The 27630-nt window shown below is 45.7% G+C and overlaps 1 protein-coding gene and 1 pseudogene across 9 annotated transcripts in view; one reads left to right on the top strand and one right to left on the bottom strand.

Moving 5' to 3' along the window:
- The window catches only part of LOC115113959 (kin of IRRE-like protein 3), an 83707-nt gene extending 75973 nt beyond the window's left edge, over window positions 1-7734 (top strand). The window contains exons 7-15 of one of the 9 annotated variants that reach the window (XM_065008235.1): window positions 353-501; window positions 732-859; window positions 2248-2374; window positions 2607-2707; window positions 3382-3580; window positions 4469-4588; window positions 4867-4976; window positions 5136-5255; window positions 5455-7734. In XM_065008235.1, coding sequence (XP_064864307.1) covers window positions 353-501; window positions 732-859; window positions 2248-2374; window positions 2607-2707; window positions 3382-3580; window positions 4469-4588; window positions 4867-4976; window positions 5136-5255; window positions 5455-5952 — 1552 coding nt within the window. In that variant the 3' untranslated portion in view covers window positions 5953-7734. Of the gene's footprint in view, window positions 1-352; window positions 502-731; window positions 860-2247; window positions 2375-2606; window positions 2708-3381; window positions 3581-4468; window positions 4589-4866; window positions 5004-5135; window positions 5256-5454 lie in introns of all 9 variants that reach the window. The other 8 variants (XM_065008216.1, XM_065008223.1, XM_065008256.1 and 5 more) reach the window with 8 other exon arrangements.
- A 500-nt stretch (window positions 7735-8234) lies between these two features.
- The window catches only part of LOC115101482 (suppressor of tumorigenicity 14 protein homolog), a 38622-nt pseudogene continuing 19226 nt past the window's right edge, over window positions 8235-27630 (bottom strand).

The raw sequence follows: 27630 nt of genomic DNA, 5'->3' as shown, positions 1-27630 counted from the left end.
TGACCTTCTAACCCTATGGGATGTGGTAAATTGACCTTCTAACCCTATGTGATGTGGTAAATTGACCTTCTAACCCTATGTGATGTGGTACATTGACATTCTAACCCTATGTGATGTGGTAAATTGACATTCTAACCCTATGTGATGTGGTACATTGACATTCTAACCCTATGTGATGTGGTAAATTGACCTTCTAACCCTATGTGATGTGGTAAATTGACCTTCTAACCCTATGCGATGTGGTAAATTGACATTATAACCCTATGTGATGTGGTACATTGACATTCTAACCCTATGTGATGTGGTACATTGACATTCTAACCCTATGTGATGTGGTGATCTGGTGGTCCAGGTGGTCCAAGGGAGGAGTCCCCATCTCAGAGGCGAACGGGGACAGCCTGGAGGTGACGGTAGACCACTCGTACTTCACAGACCCTGTCTCCTGTGAGGTATCCAACTCAGTGGGCAGCACCAACGTCAGCACCCTGGTGGATGTACAATGTGAGTAGAGCACATCAGTGTATCATAGTACTAGTAGCCTGTAGTGTAATCGGAGTAGTGTGTCTGTGAACACGTTCACCCTCGTCACAAGAGTTATCGTGTCTTTGGAGGATACTGTGTAATGTGCTTTGTGCTTTGAAAATGGCTTAGGGGATATGATAAAGTCATACTGAATTGAATGATGAATAAGGGCTGTTTTAGTTCTGATGGTGTCCTGGGCTCCTCTACAGTTGGTCCCAGGCTGCTATCGGAGCCCAAGCCCATGAACGTGGACATTGGGATGGACGCTGCCTTCACCTGCACCTGGACAGGCAACCCTCCCCTCACCCTGGCCTGGACCAAACAGGGCTCAAGCGTGGTAAGACAAGTACCTCAATCAATACTTATACTGTGTGTGTGTGTGTGTGTGTGTGTGTGTGTGTGTGTGTGTGTGTGTGTGTGTGTGTGTGTGTGTGTGTGTGTGTGTGTGTGTGTGTGTGTCGGACGCGAGTGTGTAATGAGAGAAAGCCCTCAGACATCAGAGCTAAACCTTCAGAGGCAGTGTGTGTGATGACTGTCAGGTTCTCACACTGCTGACAGCAGGGGAGGTGACACTCTGTCATAACAACGTGACCACTAAATCAATCACATCCACAGTTGAGGCACACTAGTTAAAAACCAGCTGACACATTTCACATCCCACTCCGAGAACAGCTTCTCAAACCGCTCTTCAACCCGGACCAAGACACAACACAAAGAACATCTAGGGAGGAATATGTGAGGTAGCTTACAAACAGCCCAGTTCCACCTTTAATTTGCATCATCCTGGTTCAAGGTCTCCCACCCCACCCCAGGCAACACTATCAGAGCTATCTCCAGGGAGCCTCTCTCCTGGTGTTTAATCGAATTTCAGAGGCAGCTTTTGCTAAAAACGCCACCGCTAAAGAGAAGAGAGCTGCAGGACAGCAGGCGATGCTGTAAGAGCCATGCTGTCATCTCCATCTCCCAGACTGAACCAACGCTCTCCGGAAGAAAAGAACAGGCGGTGCTCTCTAATCCACACACACCGCGGCCACCATGCCTCACACAGCTAACAGTAATGGATTCATTAGGTTACTCTCTAATTGTGGTTGAATAAAAAATGGAGAGTGGGAGTGAAAGGACGGAGGGAGGGAGAGGAGGGGCGTAGAGGGAGAGGAAATGGATTAATCACAGCTTGATGGAATGGTGGGATCAATGAGCTAACGAGTGCGCAAGTGTAGAGCGAACTGTAGCAGCCTCTAAAGGCTACGGCCCACTCACACCATGATAACGTTATGCTCTGCCGGCAACGTTTAATTAGGACAATCTCCACAGCAGCATGGTCACTCCAGAGGTGCCTGGCTGTAGCTGTAGTCTGTGATTAAAACCACAGTGTTGTCACCACCATGAAATTAAACTGAAACTGTTCGACCACATTGGTGCTGCTGCAACAACTTCCCCCTCTTATCCCTCCTGTCCACCCCTCTCTCTCTCTTTTCCCATCTCCCTCCACTCCACTCCTCTCCCTCCCCTCCTCTCCCTCCCCTCCTCTCCCTTCCCTTCTCTCCCTCCCCTCGTCTCCCTCCCTCCCACCTCTCCTCTCCCTCCCCTCCTCTCCCTCCCCTCGTCTCCCTCCACTCCTCTCCCTCCCCTCCTCTCCCTTCCCTCCTCTCCCTCCCCTCCTCTCCCTCCCCTCCTCTTCCTCCCCTCGTCTACTTCCCTCCCACCTCTCCTCTCCCTCTACAGGTGCTCAGTAATGGCAACACCCTGCAGCTGAAGGCTGTCACCCAGGAGGATGCTGGGACGTATACCTGCAAGGCCATCGTCCCCCGCATCGGGGTGGCTGAGAGGGACGTCACGCTCACTGTCAACGGTAAGTCTCATGAGTCTCAATAGTTTGAAAATAGGGCTAATTCAATACCACTTTCTTTTAGATGTAGAATATTAAAGATGCACATTTGGTATTATCTAAGAAGAATGTTTACTCAAGCATTATATGTGTCAACCATCTGACAATGCATCTGTGTTTAATTTGTCTCAATATCTCCCTCTTTCTGTCCCCGACATCTCTCTCTCTCTCTCTCTCCCTCCCTCCCTCCCTCCAGGCCCACCTATCATTACAGCAGACGCCACACAGCACGCTGTCAAGCACTCCAAGGGCAAGCTAGAGTGCCTGGTGGGAAACAGCCCCCCGCCTGACAAGATTGTAAGTGAGCCTCTTGTCTTTTCCTGTCTTTCCTCTTTCAATGTTGTGTGTGCGTGCATGCATGTGCTCGCGCACACATACGTGTGCACATTTAATACACACTGAATCCCCCACCTACACACACACATCATCCCTTCACCATTCAATGGGGATGAGGGAGAGAGAACAGAAAGGTAACTAGAAAGGGGGTCCGGCTCTCCTGCAGGCTGCAGCCCAACCGCATGGCTCAATTAGCGCTGCATCCATCAGGCCTCGGTGGGCTGACCTGTCAGGTGACCCTGGGTGCGTGGGCAGCTCTGACAGAGGATAATTAGGGTCTGAGGGGGAGTGAGAGGCAGGCACCCCGTAGGTAGACCTTACCTAGCAGCAGGAGAGAAGCTTCAGCACCGACAGGAGCATCTTACACAGCCTCACAGGTCTGGCAGGGCTTAGAGGCTGACAGGGCTTACCTCCAGGGCAAGACGTAGGAGGCAATTTAGACGTACGGCCCTTAGCAATGTCAGCCAGGTGGATGGAGAGGGAGGAAAACAGAGAGAAGGAAAGAGAGAGGGAGGGAGGGTGGTTGGTTAGAAGGTACCTGTGATTGATCTAAGCATGGGAAGTAGTGGTTGATCTGAGCTCTGACAGCGCTGCTAGCCACTCACCTGTTGTTCATCTCCCATCTTTCTCACTAGGTGTGGACGTTTGGAGACGTGACCCTCTCCTCGGGCTCCTCCGGTCGTTTCTCTGTCCAGACGGTGACCAGCGACCACGGGGTCCTGTCCTCCCTGGTCCTGTCTGAGACCCTGGCCCAGGACTTCCTACTCCGCTACAACTGCACCGCATGGAACCGCTTCGGCACAGGCACCGCGCTGGTCACCCTCAAGGAGCAAGGTACGGGTAGGAACTGGACAGGGGTCCTTATTATCTATCATCTCACACAGTCAGCATGACCAATCTCACTAAGACGAACACTGTGGAGAGACGGTGCTGGGAAGAGAGAGGGGTTAGATGAGGTCAAAGCAGAACTCCAATTGAGTGCTTATCTTAATTATACTATTTTAATCAATATCATTTAATCAGCAGATGGTGGGCCTTAATGAATACATTGAGCCATATAACATAGATATCGATCGGGGACTAAAGTCAATTAGATCAGGGCACAGGTGTCCTGGGGCCGAGCCACCGGCGGTCCCTTAGCTCCCTCTCTCTCTAAGTGTGTGAGAGCCACCCTCTTCAAATTTTCTTAAATGACAATTTACTTACTCACACACACACATACATGCACACACACACACACTCTGCTCACTGGAGTTGGCGGAGGTAAGGAAGGAAGGCCTTTGTTGCAGTAGACACCAAAAATAAGGTCCTCGCCAGCAATTTACATCAAGGCAGCTCAGCCGGGGTCTCGGGAGAGTTGAGCGGTGCGCCGTATCTCTCTCCTGGAATCTCTAATTAGATTACTGTCTATTGCTTCATTGCATGTCAGGCCTTGTTACCCTTCTTCCAGAGAGATTAGACACAATAGCCGAGGCTGTGGGGACGCAGGGGGCTCTAAGTGTGTGTGTGTGTGTGTGTGTGTGTGTGTGTGTGTGCGTGCTTCTGAGGGACCATGAGGCTTACTGCAGATGAATTTATATAGGAGCAGGCGTTGGCAGAGATTAGTTGGGGGGGAATGAGTAGAGTGGCGTTAGAAGAGGAGACTGGATCTGGTCCTGCCTGTCTCGCTCTGATCAGTAGCAAGGTCCTGACTCTTTTCTCTTTTCCTCTCTCTCCTCACAGAGGCCCTGCCCATGCTGATCATCATTGGGGCGGCGGTGGGCGGAGGGTGTGTCCTGCTCATCTGTGTCGTCACCTTGGTCTCTCTCTGCTGCAGGCACACCGGGAAAGGTGAGGTCGAAGGTCAGATATGGGGCATACCGGGGTTGGGCTACATTCCATGTCAACTCACCCTATTCAAGGAAATGAATTGACATTCAGTAAATGACTATTCACTCAATATTTTTCAATCGTGTGAACTGACTGATTTGAAATAGAATTGACCCCAAATCTTAGTCATGCATGGTTAGTTTCAACTTCATGAAAGGAGCACAATCAAATCCTTTTCTATAAAGGCAACAGGCATGAAAAGCAGTTTTAGAATAATTTCTAAATCACCTGTCTCTTTTGAATCCTCACAGGTAAAAAGTGCACACGCCTCTCAAAGAGTGACATCAGAGTTCAGATTGTGCACAGTGACCACAATGCTACCCGTGGCAACGATGATGAGGAGGATGTCAAGGAGCCCATGGTAAATGCCTCCGTCCAATCACTTTCAGTAGGTTTTCAAATACCTTTTCATCTTTATATAACAGATATATATAATGTATATTACTGTGATGATGTGATGATATACAGTACAGTCATTTTGCTCATGTTGGTCTAAGATGTACCACCTTTATAATTGTAGGGACTGTTGTTTCCCCCTCAGGCCCCCAACAGCAGTGAGTCTCCTGGGACGTCCCGGACGGAACACAGTGACCTGCTGGAGGAGGACGAGGACGAGAGGTCCGACATCAAGGTAAAAACCGTAAGGAGAAACACTCACTTATACAATGTTACATGCATGGGAAAAATTGCAATCATTCGTTGAGCATTTGTTGCATGTTGTTTTGCTGGGTGTTTTGAAAAAGTCTGACATCTCTTTTAAAGAATCTCTTTTAAAGATACTGTATCTTTAAAAGGGGTTGAACAACTTAACACCCTGTTGTTATTTCCTCTCCCCTCAGGACCCCACTAACGGCTACTACAACGTGCATGCTCACGAGGACCGGGTGATCCGCAGTGGTTTCTCAGATTACGTGCCCAACCCCCGTCCTGTCTACACGCCATCCCAGCTGCCCTCCCCCAGCCCGCTGTACGGCCAGCACACAGTGGTGGCAGCCACACAGCCCCGCATCTACGACTTCTCCCACCGCTACGCCACCACCACAGGGGCCCGCTCCACCTACGAGCAGCAGCAGGCAGCGGCAGCCCAGCCCGGAGCCATCTACCCCACCGACCCCGTCTACAGCGGCTCTGCCTACCTGCCCACCGCCACCACATATGGACGAGCCTTCACCAGCTACGTCAAGCCCGCCTCCTACGAGAAGGTGGACGCCTACGATCAATCAGACCAGGCTAGCAAGGTGTCTAGCTCCTCTCGTTTCTCCTATGCATCATCGCAGGTCTCCTCCCAGCAGTCCGACTACGGACGGCCGTCACAACGCATGCAAACTCACGTCTGATTTGACAACGGAACAGGGGGTGGAGCGCGAAGGGCCATGTAAAGAGGAAGCATTTGTCATCTCTATAGGAGGTGTGGCCAGACTAACATGAGGAGAGAGGACTGGTTGGTTGGTTCCTTCTCCTGGACACATTTTGGAAGGAGATGTAGGTGACAGGGATTGCCTTCCTTATTTGTTATTCAGTTGTCATTCTGGGATTGAATGGTCCCAATGGAGTCCCAATGGCATTCCAATTGAGCCCCAATGGAGTCCCAATGGCATTCCAAGTGAGCCCCAATGGAGTCAATGATTGTGATGTGCCACTCACATTCCCCATCAATAAATAATCTACTACAGTGTCTGCTACTTCAAAGATGAGCCTGCTATTCTGTCATGGCACTGGTTTTGTTTTACCAGTGAGGGGAGGAAGGCAAACTGGAAATCACCAGACAGGAGCATCTCATGACTTTGGGTGGCCTAAACTAACTGGATTTTGGAGCCTAGCTAACATTTCTCAAAGAAAACAGACTCCTCAGACAAATAGAACTTGTAACAGACTATGAACAAATAAAAAATACAGATATATTCATTAAAAAAAAAAAGAGTCAACACATTGTGGTCATTTGGTGTTTGTCGGCATGTGAAAGGAGTTCTAAGCACATTCGTGTCTCTCTATCCATTTAAAGAAGCCTGAGCTCCACAATGGCAGCCATAAACCGCTTAGCAAAACAATACGTTTGGCTTGGGTGTGGGTTATCTGGGAGTGAAAGCAGAGTGAGGTATGGAGAGAATGTGTATCCTGGCCTTCACCTAATAGAGAGACAGCCTCTGTGTTATTGTTCTATCCTGGAGGACAAGAAAAGGAAATGGAAAAACCCAAAGATGGTGAGCTACAGTACATAGCAGTGTATTGAAAGAGTTAGGGATAGAGATGAATTCCTCTGGGTACTGTATTACTTCTGTGTTTGCCAGATTGTTAAATGGAGACTCTTTCCAGAACGATCAGAAAATGCGGTTTGTAAAATGGTGGCAATCTTGAACTTGAATAATCTCAAGGTGCAGTCTCAACAGGCTAAAATGGGTTCTACTTGTGAAACTGTCCCTCTTGAGACACCATCCACACACCAGTCTTTATGACACAATCAAGTAGCTTCAATATGTTTACAAAAACACAGTACTACCCTGAAATACTGACTAGATCAACTGTACAAATGGGTGAAGAAGTCCCATTCTTTCTCTGTTGCATGCAGATGATGTGTCTAGTGAAACTCTTCAGCATTTCTTTTCCATGTCCATTATGCTTGTTTGAGAGACTGCTTACTGCACCTGGTCTCAGTTGCATTCCGATTCTGGACACTACTGGAACCCTGTACTGCCATTTTGTGTCGAGAGCCGCGCTACCGGTCAGTCGGCCCAATTGGAGAACAAACGTCACTAAGTGAACCAAGTGATTTAAAAACAAAAATCATCGCTCGTCTTTATTTTTATATAAGCCTTAATGTACAGCTTGTAAGCTGCTTTACTGTAAAGTATCTTTATATTACATATATACATATAAATCTATATCTTGATTGATTTTATTTGGGTCCACAATTTCTCTCCTTCTGTTCCGTTGTTCATCAATCACTGAATGCAGAAAGATGAACTATGCTTTTTGGGAACACAACTAATTGCCATTTGTTGGTTTGGTTCATTTAGTTTTTTTAATAATGTATTAAGGATTTTATTTGCTAAAAATGAGCTATTGTTGCTTGTAACTTTGTATACATATTTATATTTAAATAAAACCATTTCAGATAAAGACCAGCGTGGTTTGAGTACTGTACTGTATGGTGGCATGGTGAGGAGATGCAGTGTGTGTGCGTATGTCATGGGGGAACAGGTACAAACAAAGATGCTTATGTACCGAAGTTGATGAATACATAAATTAGCAGCGCTGTCTATGTTGATTCTCCTATTCCCGTGGTGGAGCGTCGCTTTTAATGAAGACAGATGTGATTGTAGATCTCCTACTGTCTGTGTATCCACCTCCTTACACCCACACGCCCAGCTCCCCGGGTAACAAGACATTGCTGTGACAAAGCTAGGTATAATGTGACAATATCAGCTTGTCTCGTTACATCTCGTCTCCAGGTAGACATGCTAGTCACAGCAGGGAGGAGATGAGTGCTATGAGAGATCCACATTCATTACAGGCTGCCGTGTAAAGGGACATGGCCCCACAATAGACTCATAATACTTACTATACAATAACTATTATAAAGACACAAGTCAGTCAAGGAAGGTAATTGACATGCAGAAGATTCAGGTAAAGTATGTTTATTGTGTAGGATTCATAAATCTTTTATATAAAAATGAGGCATACAAACAGAATTGAACAGTAGAAAAGGAATGTGTCCACAATCCAATATAAATGTTACCTTTATTTAACTACACACAGTAACAGCTCACATTTATTATTTAAAGAGTCGCTTTTGGCCCCTTCAACCCATGTTCTGAAACATATACCTTTATTATACTCCATATTACCCAGCATTGTGCCAATGTTAGGGACCATAGAAACAAATAGCCCAACATTATCGTCCACCTTTAACAATTAAAATATTTTCAGCACTTCAACATTTACAAACAACGGAGAGCTTTAGGTTTTGAAGTCACAGTAAATGTACAAATACAAACATAAGCCAAAATAGAGTGAAAGAAAACCAATGAAAAATCTGAACAGTTAAAAGCAGGACCAGGATTGTCCAATAAGAAGTCCACTGTTTGAGAGGGATGAGAAGAACTCATTGTGTTGCTCTGTGCAAACAGCTAAACCCAATTGATTTTCTTGAGCTGCCGTGCGTAGGGGAGTGAAGACCCGAATCACCCTCAGCTCAACTGGCAAATGGAGACCATTTTAGCTAGCCTGTATATGGGGTTCTCCTAGAATACTAATGTGAGGGAAATGGCCGCAGCATCTATAGAAATTGATAAGAACCTCCGAATTGCACTGTGCCCATTGACCCTGAGGTGAAGCGAGGTTTTACTCTGGTCAAAATCTGTCCATGAGGTGTTGAATTTGGTCAACAAACATGTATTGCTAATTTGCTACGTGACGCTTATTTGATCAAATGGAAGTTTTGTATTGGTTAGATTATTACGAATGCACTGATATAAGTGGAAGCATGTGGCCTTTCTGCAACTTACCCCAAAACCACTTTATATCGGAGTTGTGCCTGTTGTCACAGAGGACATCATAATAGATATAACCCGTTTATCATATTGAGGTCTTCCACCATTTTAAATGAGTCAACTGGGTGGGGGATTCTAGAGTTGGGAGCAATCAGCCAATGAAGAAGAAAATGGACTACTTTAAAATGTAGATAGCTAGAGTTGAGCAGTATACCGTATCCCAGGGTATTTAGAAATACGCTCGGTATGATTTTTCAATACAGTTGTTTTTGGAAATGTGTACTTTTTAAAATAAATATCTGCATTCAACTTATGCAATAGATCAAGCAGATCGCAGTCATCATTTCCCATTACATTATTTTTCACTCTGTGTGCAATAAAAAATATTTTTTAAAAGCAGACATTGAATATCCCCTTGAGCATGGTGATGTTATTAATTACACTTTGGATGGTGTATCAATACCCCCAGTCACTACAAAGATACAGGCGTCCTTCCTAACTCAGTTGCCAGAGAGGAAGGAAACAGCTCAGGAATTTCACCATGAGGCCAATGGTGACTTTAAAACATTTAGAGTGATAGGAGTGATGGCTGTGATAGGAGAAAACTGAGGCTGGATCACCAACATTGTAGTTAGTCCACACTACTAACCTAAATGACAGACTGAAAAGAAGAAAGCCTGTACAGAATACAAATATTGGAAAACATGCATCCTGTTTGCAATAAGGCACTAAAGTAAAAGTGCAAAAAAATGGCAAAGAAATGAAATGTATATCCTGAATACAAAGAGTTATGTTTGGTACAAATCCAACACTGGGTAACACTTCATATTTTCAAGCATTGTGGTGACTGCATCATGTTATGGGTATGCTCGTGTAACAGTTTAGCTTCCATCCTTCTCCTCGCCCCTACCTGGGCTCGAACCAGGGACCCTCTGCACACATCGACAACAGCCACCCTCGAAGCATCATTACCCATCGCTCCACAAAAGTCGCAGCCCTTGCAGAGCAAGGGGAACTACTTCTAGGTCTCAGAGAGAGTGGCGTCACCGATTTAAATGCTATTAGCGCGCACCCCGCTACCTAGCTAGCCATTTTAAATCGGTTACACTCGTCATTGGCTAGGGCTTGGGAGTTTTTCGGGGGGACAAAATTGAATAGAGCTAAGCACAGTCAAAATCCTAGAGGAAAACCTGCTTTAGTCTGCTTTCCAACAGACACTGGAAGACAAATTCACCTTTCAGCAGGACAACAACCTAAAACACAAGGCCAAATATACACTGGAGTTGCTTACCAAGACGACATTGAATATTCCTAAGTGGCTTAGTGACAGTTTCAAATTAAAATCTGCTTGAAAACCTATGGCAAGACTTGAAAATGGTTGTCTAGTAATGATCAACAACCAACTTGACAGAGCTTGAAGAATATTGAAAAGAATAAAGTGCAAATATTGTATAATCCAGGTATGGAAAACTCATAGGGACTTACGAAGAAAGACTCGCAGCTGTAACCTCTGCCGAAGGTAATTATAACATGAATTTACTCAGGGGTGTGAATACATATGTAAATTATGTATTCAAATTCTAAAAATAGGTTTTCACTTTGTCATTATGGGGTATTGGGGTAACAAAAATTTGGAATAAATCAAAGGGTATGAATTGATTCTGGAGGCACTGCAATAGACAATCTTTGTTAGAACTCAAGATTCCGTGCATCTCTGAATTAATAATATCACACTCACTTATAAAACATTCCATGTTCTTGTCAAGGCACTTTAAGTGAAATTTGTCAGGTGAAAACAGCTGGTAAAGAAATACATTGTAAAAAAACTATACTCTAAAATATTTATTTTATATCTATTCTATTTCTGTTCTATTTCTGATTCCCTCAGTTCATTTGGCATGTCTGTCTGCCCAACAGAAGATGTGATCTCACATCATAACAATGGTGGAGACTAGGCAAATACCACCAAAAACAAAGTGTGTCCTCAAAATATACATCTTCCATTATTTACACTGTGAGAATATTCATCAAACCAGTGTAACATGACATGATTGATGGAGGTGCAGGAGTCTTGCTGGTCCTCGGAGCTTTCGAGAACAAGGGTTGCATCAGTACAGCATAAAAACCTAATCCCAAACCCATTTGAAATCCTTCGTCTGAGCAGTAGCTAGCCCCATGCAGGCCCTCAGTGGGTGTCGGAGGCTGGTCGAGGCTAGATGGATGGATAGCTCTGGTCATCATGGGGGGACTCGTCCTCAATCAGACGCAATGTTCCATATTCCTTATTTTTTGTCTTGTCCTGTCAGACCCTCAAACTGTCTACCCGTTGCCCCCCCCCCCCCCCCTTCCCCATATCCCCTCATCATCAAACCCCGTGTTCTTGCGGATCCAATCTCTCAGCTTGGTGACGCGCGAGTAGACGCCAGGCTTGTTCCGACGAGCGCAGCCCTCACCCCAGCTCACGATGCCTGCCTGGAACCACATTCCACTTTCCTCGAAGCACACCAGGGGACCTCCCGAGTCTCCCTAGTGATGAGAGCAACAGAGGACAGAGACATTACATTGGGCACAAATGACATTTGTTTAAGAGTGTTTTAAGATGCAGGTGTATGCCATATGTTTCTATTTATAATTGCATGTGTTTGTATTGTGTGTGTGTGTATGTGTGAGTGACAATGTAGCCTGCAGTGCATATCCCTCCCACCTGACAGGCGTCGACTCCTCCGGACAGGAAGCCGGAGCAGAGCATCCTGGATGTGACCTGACCCTCGGTGACCACGTTACACACCGTGTCGTTAATGATCTTCACCTCCGCCTTCTGCAGCAGCCGTGCTATGGCACCTGACCGCCACGAGAAAGAGAGGACACGTGGTTATAACTAGCAGGAGACAACCTTCATGTCCACTAGCTACAACCCAGGTGCTAATGAGTTGGCTTTGTGTTGGCTAATGGACAGTTAAGAGATCCCTCAAGAGGGAGAACGAGGGTGAAGGTCTGGTATGAAATATGGATGTGGAGGAAGGTGTAATGGAAGAGAGGGATGACAGAAAAAAAGATGTAGGAGAGATGAAGGGAACAAGAGGAATTACATGAGAGCTGAGGAAAATATCAGGGTGGAAGATGAGGGAGAAGGAATGGGAACAGGGTGACAGAAGACAGGGACGTCATGAGAGATGAAGAGAGGGATGTCATGAACGGGAGAAGTGAGGGTTGAGAATGAATGGGGAGAATGTGAGGGAAGAGGGATGTCAGGAGGAGAGGGATGAAGGGAAGAGAAGGATGCCATAGCGATGAAGGGAAAGACGCCATGATGGGAGACAGATGAGGAGAGGGATGACATGAGGAGAGGGATGAAGAGAGGGAGCATGAGGAATGTCAAGATGAGGGAAGAGAAGCATGCCAGGATGAAAGATGTATATAACCATAGAGGAGTTGTATAACACACCTGACTGAGTCAAATACTATGCCAAACGGTTAGTACGTGAGGTGCGCTGATTCTGCACTTTCTTGGACTATTCCACTGTCTTTTCACTCCATTCCTATCAAATGAAATCAAGTGCAGCTCGAGAATATGGAAATACTTGACCTAATGCACAGTATTTGACCCAAGTCTGCCTTCTGAGAACAGTAGTGCTGGTCTAAATGACCCTTCATACCAAATCCAGCACAGCCCAACCATCTTGAAAGTATTCAACATGTATATTCAAAATGTTTGACCTAGGGATGGGCAGGAGTAATCGAACAGATGTCAAAAATCGATCTTTAACCAGAGAATGGCGGTAGTGTGCATCTCCCATGTTCAATCTCCCACCAATTCATGCTCAAATCATTGTTTTCATGGGGTGAATTGTTTGTCAAAGTTGATGAATTCCCAGCTATATCGCCATAGTATCACCAACAGTAAATGTAGGCTACCATTAACCATTGCCATTTCCCCATTCATCTAGAATGTTTGGTTACGGTCATTTCTGTTAATTCAATGTATTAATACGACATACTATTCTCATTCTTGTAGTGGAGACATTGTTTGGAGAGCTCACAAACTACACGGTGATAATGAAGTGGTGGTTTCTTTAATTATATTTGCCAGTTTTATATCAACAGTTCTGATTTCTTCGTCTTGTCAGTATTGCTTGAGTGCGCACAGATGTAGACTACCTGGGCTGAGTTTAAACCCTTTCGTATGTGTTTTATGTAAAAGTCAAGTGTTTTTTTTTTCTTCAATAGAGTGATCAAGGTTGTGCAACTATTTCCTTCACGGAAAATACATTTGTGCAACACATTCAACAGGAAATAGCTTAATTTTCATCAGATGACAACCGAAGTGCAACGCTATTTGGCCAGCAGCCACACAATTAAATGAGCAAGGTCTTTTTTTTGCAAAAACTATGCATTGCCATCATATTTCTAGTGTTTATCATATAAAGAATATAGATATCTACATTTCTTAATCTAATGTTTTGTTTGAAGTTAAATCTAGCATTTTACCAGAGAAAAGACTGCTACCGAGAAAAGTAGCTACAAATCAGTCAGAGTGCTGTCTGCTGGTAGAATGCCAGTTCGTGAATTCTCTGCTCGGCATCAGACGAAGGATCATTTTAGATCTGCCTTTAGAAAATGCAGTAAGATTATTTCCTTACGCGCTTTATTTATCTTTTACATTGTGCCACTGCTAGGCGAAGCTGTGAGTGACCCCGCCAAAACCGAGCCGCTCATTATGGTTTCAATGAATGATTCTCAAATGGCACTTGTTTTTTTTATTCACTGAATATACTAGGAAATATGGGGCAATTTAGCAATTAGAACATGTTATCTGTAAAGGTTATGATAAATTAGGCCTTTTTGCACACTGTTGGCATATAGATAAATGCGCACATATTTTTCTGTAGTGTATTCTAATATACTTTATTTTATTTGAGTACTCCAGTACAAAAAAATTACGTGAGTACTCGAAAAACATTTCAAATGCCCATCCCTAGTATGACCCAGTTCTGTAGCATAAAATAGAAGTAAATGTATGTTAACTTTGACCCCATGCACTAAATCAATTGCAACATTAGCATTTGAAATGATTCAAAATATGTATTGTATATGACCTAGGTCTATAAGAACAACAGTGTAACTATATGATCGCCCACCTCCTTCGCGGAGAGTGCCCCAGCCTGTAACCCAACAGGACATGCCAGCAGGGAAGAGGTGGGAGCGTGCGGGTAGGCAGATGGGGTGGATGGTGTTGGTGAACTCCAGCGGCTGGCTCAGCTCCAGCAGGGCGATGTCGTAGTCATAGGTCATCTGGTTGTAGTCTGGGTGGGTGATAATGGTCTTCACCGATCTTCTCTGAACAGTATCCTGCTTATACTGGTCCTGCATGCCACTGTACGTCTGCCAGTTGGAGGCCACGTGGTTTCTAGAGAAGGAGATGAGGGCACCATTATTCAGTTATTCTGCTGGCCTCTCTGCCTTTGAAATTTCACTTCAAATGTTTTTTTGTTGTTTTTTTACAAAGTACAGGAGTAGATAGAATTGATTGTGGGTATGTTAACCAGCCTACAGGGCTGGCAGTCTTATCTGAAAGGGGCCCTGTGGGGGCAGGCTTGTGCTCCGGCCAAAGCAGAAACACACCGATTCAAATAAGGAACTAATTAGTCTTTAATAAAGACTCAATTGATTGAAATCGGCCGTGTAAGATACAGTCTAAGATTGCCTACTGCTGCTATAGGATATGGGCTTGAGCTACTCCTATAGAGCCTATCCACAGCATACGAGAATGCTGTCTGTAAACACAAAGGAAGCAGTTTCTCTTCCAAGCTGACTGTGTGATTGTGAGAGGAACCAATGCTAGCAGCAGAGCTCTGTAAATCTCTGTACTGTTCATGAAAACGCTGCAATGCACAGCTACATCATCCCCTACAGTGGCTGGCGCGAAATGGAAAAGACCACATCCATCCCAACACAGCAGTGCTGGATCACATTCTAGTGCAGGGCTAGTGCTCCACCTACTGGCAGCCCAGCTAATTACACACATTAGTATATACACTATAAAGCTGCTTTGATGCAAATGTGGCCCTGAAGCATCTCTTCTAAACAGTATAATCAGGGGGTAATTTCTCAGTCCTTGTGAGATCAAAACTCTCCTGTGTTGCGTAAAGCACCGTTTACCCATCATACTTGGGGCTCTGTTCAATCTGCTCTGTTCAATCCACAATGAGGAAATTCAGCTTTACAGCATGATTGAAATGTATAGGCAATGTTCCCACTTTGGTGGAGAACGCATTCATGGTAAACGCTGCACATGTTGGCTCAATACCTTTACATTTCTATTGAACCTGGAACTCTTCAGCTTTACAGATTGAAGAGTCCTAAGTATTAAATGAACGAACAGGATCCCTAAAACGATGTCCTCTGGAATAATGAATAATAATAATAATGAGAATGGGGCACCAACAAACTAAGTTAACTCAGTGAAGTAGATGAAAAACAGCAGAGTGGCCATAAACTACCCCCGGGCGTGGGAAAGAAGGACAAAAAAAGGTGTTTGAAAGCAGAGTAGAGGGAGGTGGGAGATATCAGAGGCTTCAGAAGCAGAGACGGGACGATCTGTCTGTGAATAAGAAACCAGGAGAGGGAGGTGTGAGGGGTGCCATGTACACATGCAGGGCTGGAGATCTTGAAATAAGAAGTCAAGGAGAGAAGCTTCAGTAGAGTAGAGAAGCCATAAACTACCCACAGGCATGACAGGATAGACAGACTCAAAAAAGAGGCATAGAGAACAAAAGCAAAGCGGGAGGGAGGGAGGGATGAAGGGAGGACATTTGAAACAATATAGGAAGGACAACCTGCAGAGAGGCAGGAGGAAGGGAGAAAGGAGGAGCAGGGAGAGCAGTGTTGTGTATGTGGAACTCACTCAGGGCTGATGGTCTTGAAGCAGTGGGCGGCAGACAGGAGCCAGCGGTTGGAGATGATTGACGCGCCACACACATGCCCACGGGTCTGGAAGTGCAGGCTCACCTGCCAGGGCCACTCCCCCAGCTGCGCATTCTCCCCGCCCACAATACGGTTAAGCTTATATGGCCGGACGCCACAGTCTGTTGGGAAGTATGGCGGAATGGAGGAGAGGAAGAGGAGAGAAGCGAAGGAGAAAACAACTTCAACTTGACACCGTAGCCTTGGAGCTGAACCGCGCGGCTCATTGGAATTATAATAAGGTACCGACATATTAGGTTATCAAAAAAAACACTGCCAGACCCCGAGGCTTGTAGGCAAGGAAAAACACAAAAATATTCACACAGACGTCAATAGTTCTCCAAAGAAGAATGAAATAAATAAAAGTGCTGGATGGAGGCCCTCCGGCTTGTTTGGTGCTCTGTAGACAAATCAAATCAAATTTTATTTGTCACATACACATGGTTAGCAGATGTTAATGCGAGTGTAGCGAAATGCTTGTGCTTCTAGTTCCGACAATGCAGTGATAACCAACAAGTAATCTAACTAACAATTCTAAAACTACTGTCTTATACACAGTGTAAGGGGATAAAGAATATGTACATAAGGATATATGAGTGAGTGATGGTACAGAGCAGCATACAGTAGATGGTATCGAGTACAGTATATACATATGAGATGAGTATGTAGACAAAGTAAACAAAGTGGCATAGTTAAAGTGGCTAGTGATACATGTATTACATAAGGATGCAGTCGATGATGTAGAGTACAGTATATACGTATGCATATGAGATGAATAATGTAGGGTAAGTAACATTATATAAGGTAGCATTGTTTAAAGTGGCTAGTGATATATTTACATCATTTCCCATCAATTCCCATTATTAAAGTGGCTGGAGTTGGGTCAGTGTCAATGACAGTGTGTTGGCAGCAGCCACTCAATGGTGGCTGTTTAACAGTCTGATAGCCTTGAGATAGAAGCTGTTTTTCAGTCTCTCAGTCCCAGCTTTGATGCACCTGTACTGACCTCGCCTTCTGGATGATAGCGGGGTGAACAGGCAGTGGTTCGGGTGGTTGATGTCCTTGATGATCTTTATGGCCTTCCTGTAACATCGGGTGGTGTAGGTGTCCTGGAGGGCAGGTAGTTTGCCCCGGTGATGCGTTGTGCAGACCTCACTACCCTCTGGAGAGCCTTACGGTTGAGGGCGGAGCAGTTGCCGTACCAGGCGGTGATACAGCCCGCCAGGATGCTCTCGATTGTGCATCTGTAGAAGTTCATGAGTGCTTTTGGTGACAAGCCAAATTTCTTCAGCCTCCTGAGGTTGAAGAGGCGCTGCTGCGCCTTCTTCACGACGCTGTCAGTGTGAGTGGACCAATTCAGTTTGTCTGTGATGTGTATGCCGAGGAACTTAAAACTTGCTACCCTCTCCACTACTACTGTTCCATCGATGTGGATAGGGGGTGTTCCCTCTGCTGTTTCCTGAAGTCCACAATCATCTCCTTAGTTTTGTTGACGTTGAGTGTGAGGTTATTTTCCTGACACCACACTCCGAGGCCCTCACCTCCTCCCTGTAGGCCGTCTCGTCGTTGTTGGTAATCAAGCCTACCACTGTTGTGTCGTCCGCAAACTTGATGATTGAGTTGGAGCGTGCGTGGCCACGCAGTCGTGGGTGAACAGGGAGTACAGGAGAGGGCTCAGAACGCACCCTTGTGGGGCCCCCGTGTTGAGGATCAGCGGGGAGGAGATGTTGTTGCCTACCCTCACCACCTGGGGCGGCCCGTCAGGAAGTCCAGTGCCCAGTTGCACAGGGGCGGGGTCGAGACCCAGGGTCTCGAGCTTGATGACGAGCTTGGAGGGTACTATGGTGTTGAATGCCGAGCTGTAGTCGATGAACAGCATTCTCACATAGGTATTCCTCTTGTCCAGGTGGGTTAGGGCAGTGTGCAGTGTGGTTGAGATTGCATCGTCTGTGGACCTATTTGGGCGGTAAGCAAATTGGAGTGGGTCTAGGGTGTCAGGTAGGGTGGAGGTGATATGGTCCTTGACTAGTCTCTCAAAGCACTTCATGATGACGGAAGTGAGTGCTACGGGGCGGTAGTCGTTTAGCTCAGTTACCTTAGCTTTCTTGGGAACAGGAACAATGGTGGCCCTCTTGAAGCATGTGGGAACAGCAGACTGGTATAGGGATTGATTGAATATGTCCGTAAACACACCGGCCAGCTGGTCTGCGCATGCTCTGAGGGCGCGGCTGGGGATGCCGTCTGGGCCTGCAGCCTTGCGAGGGTTAACACGTTTAAATGTCTTACTCACCTCGGCTGCAGTGAAGGAGAGACCGCATGTTTTCGTTGCAGGCCGTGTCAGTGGCACGTAGCCAGTCATACGTTATTTGTTTGGTGCTCTGTAGACAAGTAGCCAGTCATACGTTATTTGTTTGGTGCTCTGTAGACAAGTAGCCAGTCATACGTTATCCCAGCCCCACTACTCTGCTGTCCTGTAGCTCACGGTTAGGAGTGACAATGATGAATTTACAACTGGTTTCATGTGCTAGTCGAGGTTTTCGCATCAAACAGGAGTTCTAAAAGTACATGCTAACTCATGGATGTTTTTACAAAGACAGAGAGAGATGCCCAGAGAATAGGAAGTGAGTGAAGACGTAAATGAGGAGGAGGAATGAAAGAGCTTGCTGCTGGGTTGTCTTGTCTTACCGCAGCCCTCCTCATCTGATTCGTCGGTGCAGTCTTTGACCCGGTCACACTCAGCGTTCACCTTGTTCACACACGCCTCGTTCTTACACTTAAAGCTGAAGTCAGAGCAGGTGCCAGGAGCTGCACAGAGAGAGACGTGGATAAAAATAGAAAGTCAAAACCCATCATGAGATCATAAGAAAACACATTTCTGATTTTAAAAAACAATCCCATTTTTCATAAACCTATTTCAGTGCTAGGCCAGGTTTGATGAAAAAGACCCTCCAATCAGTTAGGCATTAGAATGTAGTGCACCATACACAGTGATGGTGCTGTGGTTTACATTGATTGGCTGTATTGATTGAGACGGTCTAGTCTAACATCCCACTTTATCCACAAAACTGAGATTGAAAAGGAGTGACAGGGTTTTAACATAGCTAATGTCTGTCAAAAGAGAGGTGTGTCCTGTCAGGTAATGAGTGAGGAGTCTGGTGTGTGTTGACTTACAGACGGTACAGGAAGCCTCGTCACTCCCATCCACACAGTCCGTCTTAGTGTCACACACCACATCCTGAGGCAAACAGGTCCCGTCACCACACCTCCACTCATTGTTAGCACAGCCTGGGGGGGGAGGAAGGGAAAGAGATTTACTGATGTGGCCAGACTGGACACTTGTTCTCCCTTCATCCCTCCCCCGCTTTGTGCTTTGAAAGGCTGAATGCATTATACATGTTTAAGAGTTGACAGAGGCTGAGCAAATTGGGCAAGGCTTCCAACAAGCCACATTACTGATAAAGTAATGACCACACACAGCTGAGCTAGGAGCCAGTGTCCATCGATTAGCACCTTTAATGTTAGCACAATTAGCATGGCATTAGCGGGCCATTTAGCCCGCAGACTGGCAATACATAGATAGAGATGGTCTTGTCGACTAGGAGGCTACTCACTGCAGTGCTTCTCATCACTCTCGTCACCGCAGTCGTTGACACGGTCGCACACCCAGTACTTGGGCTTGCACATCCCGTTGTCACAGGCAAACTGGTCCTTTTCACATTCTGAAAATAGCAAGAGGAAATGTCTAGTGTGTGTCAGAGGCTTCTATTACACAGACATGCACACACACAGGAATGTGAGGGGAGTGGGAAGTCTGTGAAGGGAGGGTAAGGGGAGAGGTGAGGGGGAGTGAGGGGAAGAGAGAGGGTTGAGGTGCAGTGAGGAAGGGAGGGTTGAGTGGAAGTGAGGGAGGGAAGAAGGGGAGTGAGGGAGGGAGGGTTGAAGGGAGTGAGGTAGAGGCCAAGCGAGGCCAGAGTCTACTTACTGCAGTTCATTTCATCACTCATGTCCCCACAGTCGTTCCAGCCATCACAATGCAGCTCCTTCTTGATACAGAACCCAGAGCCACAGGCAAACTGGTTGGGGCAAGCTGCACACAGTAACAGAACGGAGGGAATGAGGAAGGAAGGAGGGAGACGGGGGAGGAGGTGAATGAGAGCGAGGGAGGAGAGAGAAAGATGGAGAGCGAGTGACAGAAGGAGTGTGAGGGAATCAGCGTATATCCAATCTATCCGTCCTGTTGCCATCTGCTCATCCCTATTGATCAAAGCAATTAGAAATCCATTATGGCCCAAACTCTGAGAGAGCAGCACCCCAGAGGGTGGAGGGGACTGAGACGGAGACTAGAAGAACTCCCGACTGATAAAACAGACAATAAACACGCTCCCATGGTGATTGGTGGACCTGTGATGTCAGAGATGCAGTCTGTAAACCTCTATCATTGAACCATCTCTGGCTGAGTGTCAGTCAGTGTGCCACTGGGTTTGGGGCACTAGTTCAGTTTTTTATAGTGACAATGGCGTCGTATAGCAACTTTCACTTGAATAGCACCACCACTCCCATATCAGTTGCCAGAAAGGGTTGAAAACAGTACCATAAAATGGTAGCACCTTCATAGGACGTTTCATACAATCCAGAGTCATATATAAACACCAGAGAGAAACTACTCACGGTTGGAAGGATCATATGCGTTGTACTGAGCCTGGAAGCCTTTGTCTGTGAAGGACTCGTCAGAGTGGAACATCACAACCAGAGAGCTGGTGGTACTGGTAAGGGCCAGAGAAGACAACTCCCCACAGTATCTGACACAAAGCACACAACGTTTATTTGAGTGGAAATGCTGACATTGTATGTCAATGGGATGTCATGGTTTAAAGCAGAGAACACATTTCCTTCATCCTGTGATAATCAATAAAGTCATACTGTTCTATAGAGCATCAGTAAGTAGAGGACAATTCTTACTTGGTGCCCATGACCTCTATGTAGTCTTTGTGACACACCCTGACGTCCACTCTCGGCTCCTTCATACGGAACATGGTGAATTTGACACGTACCTGCTTCCCTGCAGGGACCTGAGACAGGGTTGTGTTCATGTGAGTCCTAAGAGTTGGAAAATGCCACCACTCCACCCCTTTGCTCTGCTCCTTAGAGGTACGCACTTGTTCCTTCCTTCTCATAGATTCTAAATAAATGGTGCAGGAAATATGGTGGGAAGTCCCTTGAGCCTGCTTACACCAATTCAATGATTTGAAATTCACAAGGGGAACGGGACCAAGTGGGAGGTGTAGGGAATTGGAACTTAACCTACAGTAACTGAGGGAGAACACCTAGCCCACATCCTTCCCCCAGACCCACAACCTTAAGGGCTGCTGCTGCAGCAATAGGACAGATGAAGATGGAAGAGGTACTGAACAGCCTGGCTGACATTCTGCAGCCTCAGCATTCCCCTCATACAGAGCTATGGATGGTGCAGGAAAGAGGGGACTAGAGAGGGAGCAGAGAGTGAGGGGGGAAATAGAGAGGTAGCAGAGAGAGGGGGGTAACAGAGGGGGGCTATGGTGCAGGATCACCTACCTCAATGGTCCACTTGCAGTCCAGGGCTGGGGGATAGAAGCTGGGGTAATGGGGAGAGCTAAAGTTCCCCTGAGCATCATTCAGGACTCCTCCACAACTTTTGGCTAAAATGGCAACAGTTGGGTCATTAGTGTTCATCATGTTAACTTAGTGAAATATGGAGTGTTTGACTGGAATTGTCGTTGTACATCTTGGTAAGGGGATGACTGTGTGATGTTATCTTACATGTTGTTAGGGGATGATTGAGTACTCTGCACTGAAGCCAGGCCTCTGGACAGCACTGTCGGTGACAAGGTTGATGAGCATGATGTTACTGGATGACACCACCTCCAGGGGATTGCTGGGAGGCCTCTGACCACACTTGCTGTAGGAGGAGATTCATACAGGAAATGGAGACATCAGCCAATGACAGGGCTGGGAAACACTGATCAAGGTGTGGGACTTCAATTCATTCACTGACAGAATGTGGTGCAGGCATGAAAGGCATAAACCATCAGTATACCATCTACACTGTGTTGTTAAAGTGACATAGTTCACTTTTAATAAAACACATGAATCAGAAACCCAAATAAGCCCATTAAATACATTTGAAATGTCTTAATAACTGATGAGCACCCACACATCAAAAAGCATTAAATCAACTATTAAAGGGAAGAAAAATAGCCCTGCCCGCTCAGACACACAGCATTTCAAAGTCAAACAGGTATTTTAGCTAAGCGTTCCTGCAGCGTGGGCCGGCGGCCGGAGCCACAGAGGTGTGAATGACGCTGCAAGAGCAGCACTACATCTACCTGCAGCAGGGTAATGCCATTAGAAACTATTGTATTAAGGCCCTCAAACCTGGTGTCACCTTGGATAAATCTGATAGGCTGAGCAGCAATATAAAAATCTCATGCAGCGCCTGGCTACCCGCATTTGTTTGGCGAAGGGTTTGGAACTTGAAATTGCCTACAGTGTAGCCCCCACTGATTAGCACTCAGGTTGCCACAGTGTGTGTGTGGGGGGGGGGGAGAGAGACGCAAAAAGAGTCCACAGACAACCAACCACAATTACACACAGCAGCATGGCTGCTGGGTGGCACCCCTGGTAGATTGGAAAAGAGGTCCTTCTGAGCCAACTCAATCTCACTAAAGGTCCCCAATGTTAACAATGAAAGACGACGTGCTGGGCTAAATGCACCAGGATCCCAACAAGTGACTAAAATCACCAATGATGTATTGGGAATGAAGTCCACAGCATTCGCTACACTTCAAAACGACCGTTTTCTCCCACGTTTTCTATTCCCACTGGGGACCTTATAGCCAAATACAAAGTGATGTTCCGGTCCCTCTTGGGAATCCTGGAAAACTACATGACACACTTGTACTTTCTTTCCTCATTAAGTAAGCATATGTTGGTACTGGTAGTATGCATGTCTTGGTTGGACCCTAAATGAATAAAAGGTTGTAAACAAGTGGGATACACTGAGTGTACAAAACATTATGAACACCTTCCTAATATTGAGTTGTACCGCCCACTTTTACCCACAGATGTTGGCCATGTTGACTCCAATGCTTCCCACAGTCGTGTCAAGTTGACTGGATGTTTTTTGGATGGTGGGCTATTCTTGATACACACAGGAAACTGATGAATGTGAAAAATCAGGCAGCGTTGCAGTTCTTGACAGAAAACCCGGTGCGCCTGGCACCGACTACAATACCCCATTCAAAAGCACTTATATTCTTTGTCTTGTCCATTCACACACACACACACACAAATCCATGTTTCACTTGGTTTAAAAAGCATTAACCAGTCTCCTCCCTTCATCTACACTGATTGGAGTAGATTTAACAGGTGATATCAATAAGTGATTGTAGGTTTCACTTGGATTCACCTGGTCAGTGTCATGGAAAGAGCAGGTGTTCCTAATGTTTTGTATACTCAGTGTATGTTTCTTGGTAGGACGAAGAATATATTATTTCTTGTGCTGAAAGAAAGCAGGTTTGACGTTGACTTTCTGCTTCCTTTGTTAACATAGCGTTATCGATTGGAAACAAACCCGCATTCTCACAGCACAACAACTTATCAATTACACTTAGCCTAGACACCAGGCAACCACCTTCGATTGAACAAAGCCAATTTGTCTCACACAAATGTGGAATCTTACAATTTAATTCACTTGTCTGTGTATCACTGCTGATATTAAGATGGAGTTTGTCACAGATTTCCTTGGGCTGTGGAGAATCGTGGCATTATGACAAACACTGGCCTGATTCAGCCTCTCTCATCACCATCCTGTATGAGAGTCTTTGGGTCCATGAAAAGCACGAATAAAAATCGGTGCATTATTCATATTATTTATTTGATCATCATCATCATCATCACAGTAGTGGTTGTGAGAGCACTCACTGAGTGATGGCCTGGGACTCATCCGGGCTGAGGGAGTCGTAGATGGACACAAAGTCATCGGAGCAGTCGTCCTCTATGTGAAAGTGGGAGAAGCGGACTGAGATGGCGTTCTGTTCCGGGGCTCTGATCTGCCACTGGCAGCGGGACTGGGCCGGGTACTGATCTGGAAAGCCTGGAGACTGGAAGCTCTGAACTAAAGTGTCAGCCTCCAACCGGAAGAAACACTCGTAATCTGACAGGCAGGAAATGAACAGCATAACAGATTACATTAGTAGATGTACAGACATAAATGCAGTAGCCCAACAAGGCTGTGGGTTTTCCCTGGTCAGCTCACACGATAAGGAAAAACAGACTCGCTAGTCCCAAAAGTGCAAATGCCAAGGCACATGACATAGTGGGAAAAAAAGATTAGAGCTGTGTTGTATGGCATCAATCAAAATGTCATATCATGGTGAGGAGAAATGTACACATCTTATACCACATCTACTACACTGTTCATCAGTGTCAATTATCAACTCTCATCTGAAATTAAATGTAACATGCGCAAAATAGATTGAGGATTACGCCGCAACACAGAGGGTAAAAAATGACGAGTGAAATAGGCCAACATCCACTTTTATTCAGTAGTCCACTCATGTACTATATAGCCAGGGCTCTCAATCTCTTCATGAATGGAGCAGCAGCAGCATTATGTATCAAGCGGGGCAGGCATTCGTCACAGACTGGCAGCAGCGGGGTGAACATCTAGCGGGCTGGAAAATTACAGCGAAATGTGATTGAAACGGGAGACAGTGGGTTTTACTCACCGGCTCTGGGGTTCCTGGCCATCCTGGGGTCTGTGCCTGGAGAGAAGGGGGGGGGGGGGGCGAGGGTGAGAGACAGAAGAGTGGTGGAGTAAGAGGGGGAGGGAGAAGAGAGATGAAGGAGGAGAGGGAAAGGGGAAATGAGGTAAGGAGGGAGGAAGGGGGTTAAGAAAGTGTTACCAAACTGAGAAGCTGATAGAGTGATGCATGGGCGTATAATATTGGACTGTTGTTTAACGTCCCCTCGCCCCGCGATACATCTGTCTGACAGCCACATCAAATCATATAAACAGAAATCATTTTAGAGAGCAAAACCACTAAGTAATATAAGGTGACCTATTTGCAATGCGAAGTAGACAGAAGCTAGAATAATGATAATGGCTACAGCCAGGCAGGCAGGGAGCTAGAAGGCAGTCCAGGGGCCAACTACTGTAATGTCATTAGAAGATCCAAACTACATAAAGTGTCCAATCTCTGATACAATAGAAAACAGAGTGGCGTCCCTTATACCTCCACGTTATCTTATTAGGGCATGTCAGAGACATCTAGCTGGCATAGAACAGCCATTAATGCAGAAATCAGATCAGATATGAATGCTTATGTAAGATGACAGAGAGGGGGCTTGCTTCAGACAATACATTTCTCTTCATCAAACATGCCCCTTTAGTTGAGGGGAGGCCAACCATCCTTCCGGAGAGCTACTGGGTGTGCAGGCTTTTGATCCAACCCTGTTACCCTCTCATTCACCTGATCAAAGTCCTGGTGAGCAGCCAATTAGTAGAATGATAGGTGTTGGATTTGGGTTGAAGCGGAAGCTTGCAGGACTCCGGTTAATTGGTCTCGGCTTGCTTAGTTTAAACCCTAAGCCCCTAGATAAACCCCCTGCCCCAGAGACTACACCCCCTGGTTTGGTCTTGACTGGGTTGTACTAACTACTAACTCACGTGAGGCAGTGACTTGGCTGATGTGGAGGCTCTGGCCGGAGCGTTTGCCCTGCTCCCTGATGCCGTTCCACAGCACCTCCAGGACCCGCTCCTCAGAGAACTCTGGCAGTATCTCCAGGTCCGCTGCCGGGATGTCAAACTGGGTCCAGTAGTAGGCCAGCACCCCCTCACTGGAGAGAGAGAAAGGGACTTGAAGGAAGAAGACCAAACTATGCTGACAGAGGCCTTCATTGATCACTCACAGTCATACACTTCAACGTTTCTATAGTGCAGGTTTTACCAAACCTCTCCTCAGGAACAGCTGGTGTTTTGAGTTGCTGTATTGGACGTCCCGTTGTCCAAATTACACTTATCCAATAAGCATTTTCAAATATTCATATTATGTACTAAAAAAAAGTGATCACATGACTAGCTTTATGGCCAACTGTACATTACCAACATGCAGAAACTCCACATCCCCAGAATGCTCTCCTACCTGAAGGCAGTCACCACAGATGTGGTGTAGTACTTGGAGAGGAACTCAACTTGTTTGTAGTTGATCTTAAGCTGGTAAAAAAAAACATAAAAATGATAATTCACTAGGTTACCTGACGACCCATTTGCTGTTACCATGGCGAAGATAGGGAGCCGTGACCACAGAGTTCAGCTGAATCCTCCATATAAGGTTAATTGAGCAAGGTTACCATGGTGTTGGGAGTGCTCCAGGTATTGGCCAGTTAGATACCAAAAAAAGTTTGTCTGAGGCTGCAATAAGGCCCCTGAGAACAAGTGTGTATGCTTGCATTCCAACTGCCTGCATGCCATGAATAACAGGGTTTCCATTGGAGATCCCATGGAGGACGAATGCTTCCAGCTACAGATATGTGAAAGAAATGTAGAAAGAAACTGGATATCTAATCTTAGCATGTGTTGTTACTAATCATGCTGTCTATTCATAGTGTGTGTGTGTGTGTGTTAAACTCCAGTTCAGACTGTGAATAAGAACGCATGTAGCGGACATGCAATTATCAGGCTGGTAAATGTTACATCCAAAAGGTACATTATAAAGGCAGTGTAGCTGAACTCACCTCAGTTCCCTGAAACAGACTGAAGAGAATAGTGAACCATCTTCATCTGTATCGACTCTGATAAGACCACATTGAGAACTGAGACTTTTCAATGGACCACAATGGACAAAGTCCATTAACAATTTCAGAGGAGAGTAAAATGCGTGATCCACTGAAGTTAAACCCAGAAGTGTAGAATGTGATCCCATTGCCGTTTTCAGAGCTCAAACGAGAGACGAAGTGTATCAGTGGTCATAAGCGGGGATTTCAAGGACTCTACAGAAAATGAACAACTACCCTCAAGGCCTGCTTGCCTCAAATAATTTCAATAAATCCCTAAAGCATAAAAGTTAGTGATTCTCAGCTTTAAAAAAGGAATATTAAGCCTCTAGGATTTTTGGTGACAACCTAAGTGGGATTTCCTTATTCAAAGCTTTCTAAGCACACATGCCATATTCTCCAGCAGGAAACAGCAGACTACCAAATCAACCACACAGCACCTCCAACATACAGGGAGGTGCATTGTTCCCTCAAAAAAAAAAAAAAAAAAAAAAAAACTATATTCTTTAGTCTTGCCAGTGGAGCCAATAGTGTGTTGGTTTCTGATTGGCTTTGTTAGTTCATTTGCATATACTGTAGACCCAATCACCAACATATAACGACACTTTGCTCTACTGCATCTGCAACACATGGCCAGAGGAAGAACTGAATGTACCGAGCAAAGAATAATGGTGGTGGTGTGTTCTGTTGTCACATTAATGCTCAGTGAACAGTCATCCAGAATTCCATTCAGACCACCTTGGTTTTCAC

The sequence above is a fragment of the Oncorhynchus nerka genome, linkage group LG3, assembly GCF_034236695.1.
Source record: "Oncorhynchus nerka isolate Pitt River linkage group LG3, Oner_Uvic_2.0, whole genome shotgun sequence".
NCBI lineage: Eukaryota > Metazoa > Chordata > Actinopteri > Salmoniformes > Salmonidae > Oncorhynchus > Oncorhynchus nerka.
Note: the sequence above shows the minus strand (reverse complement) of the source record. Positions and strands in the feature narration are given on the sequence as shown.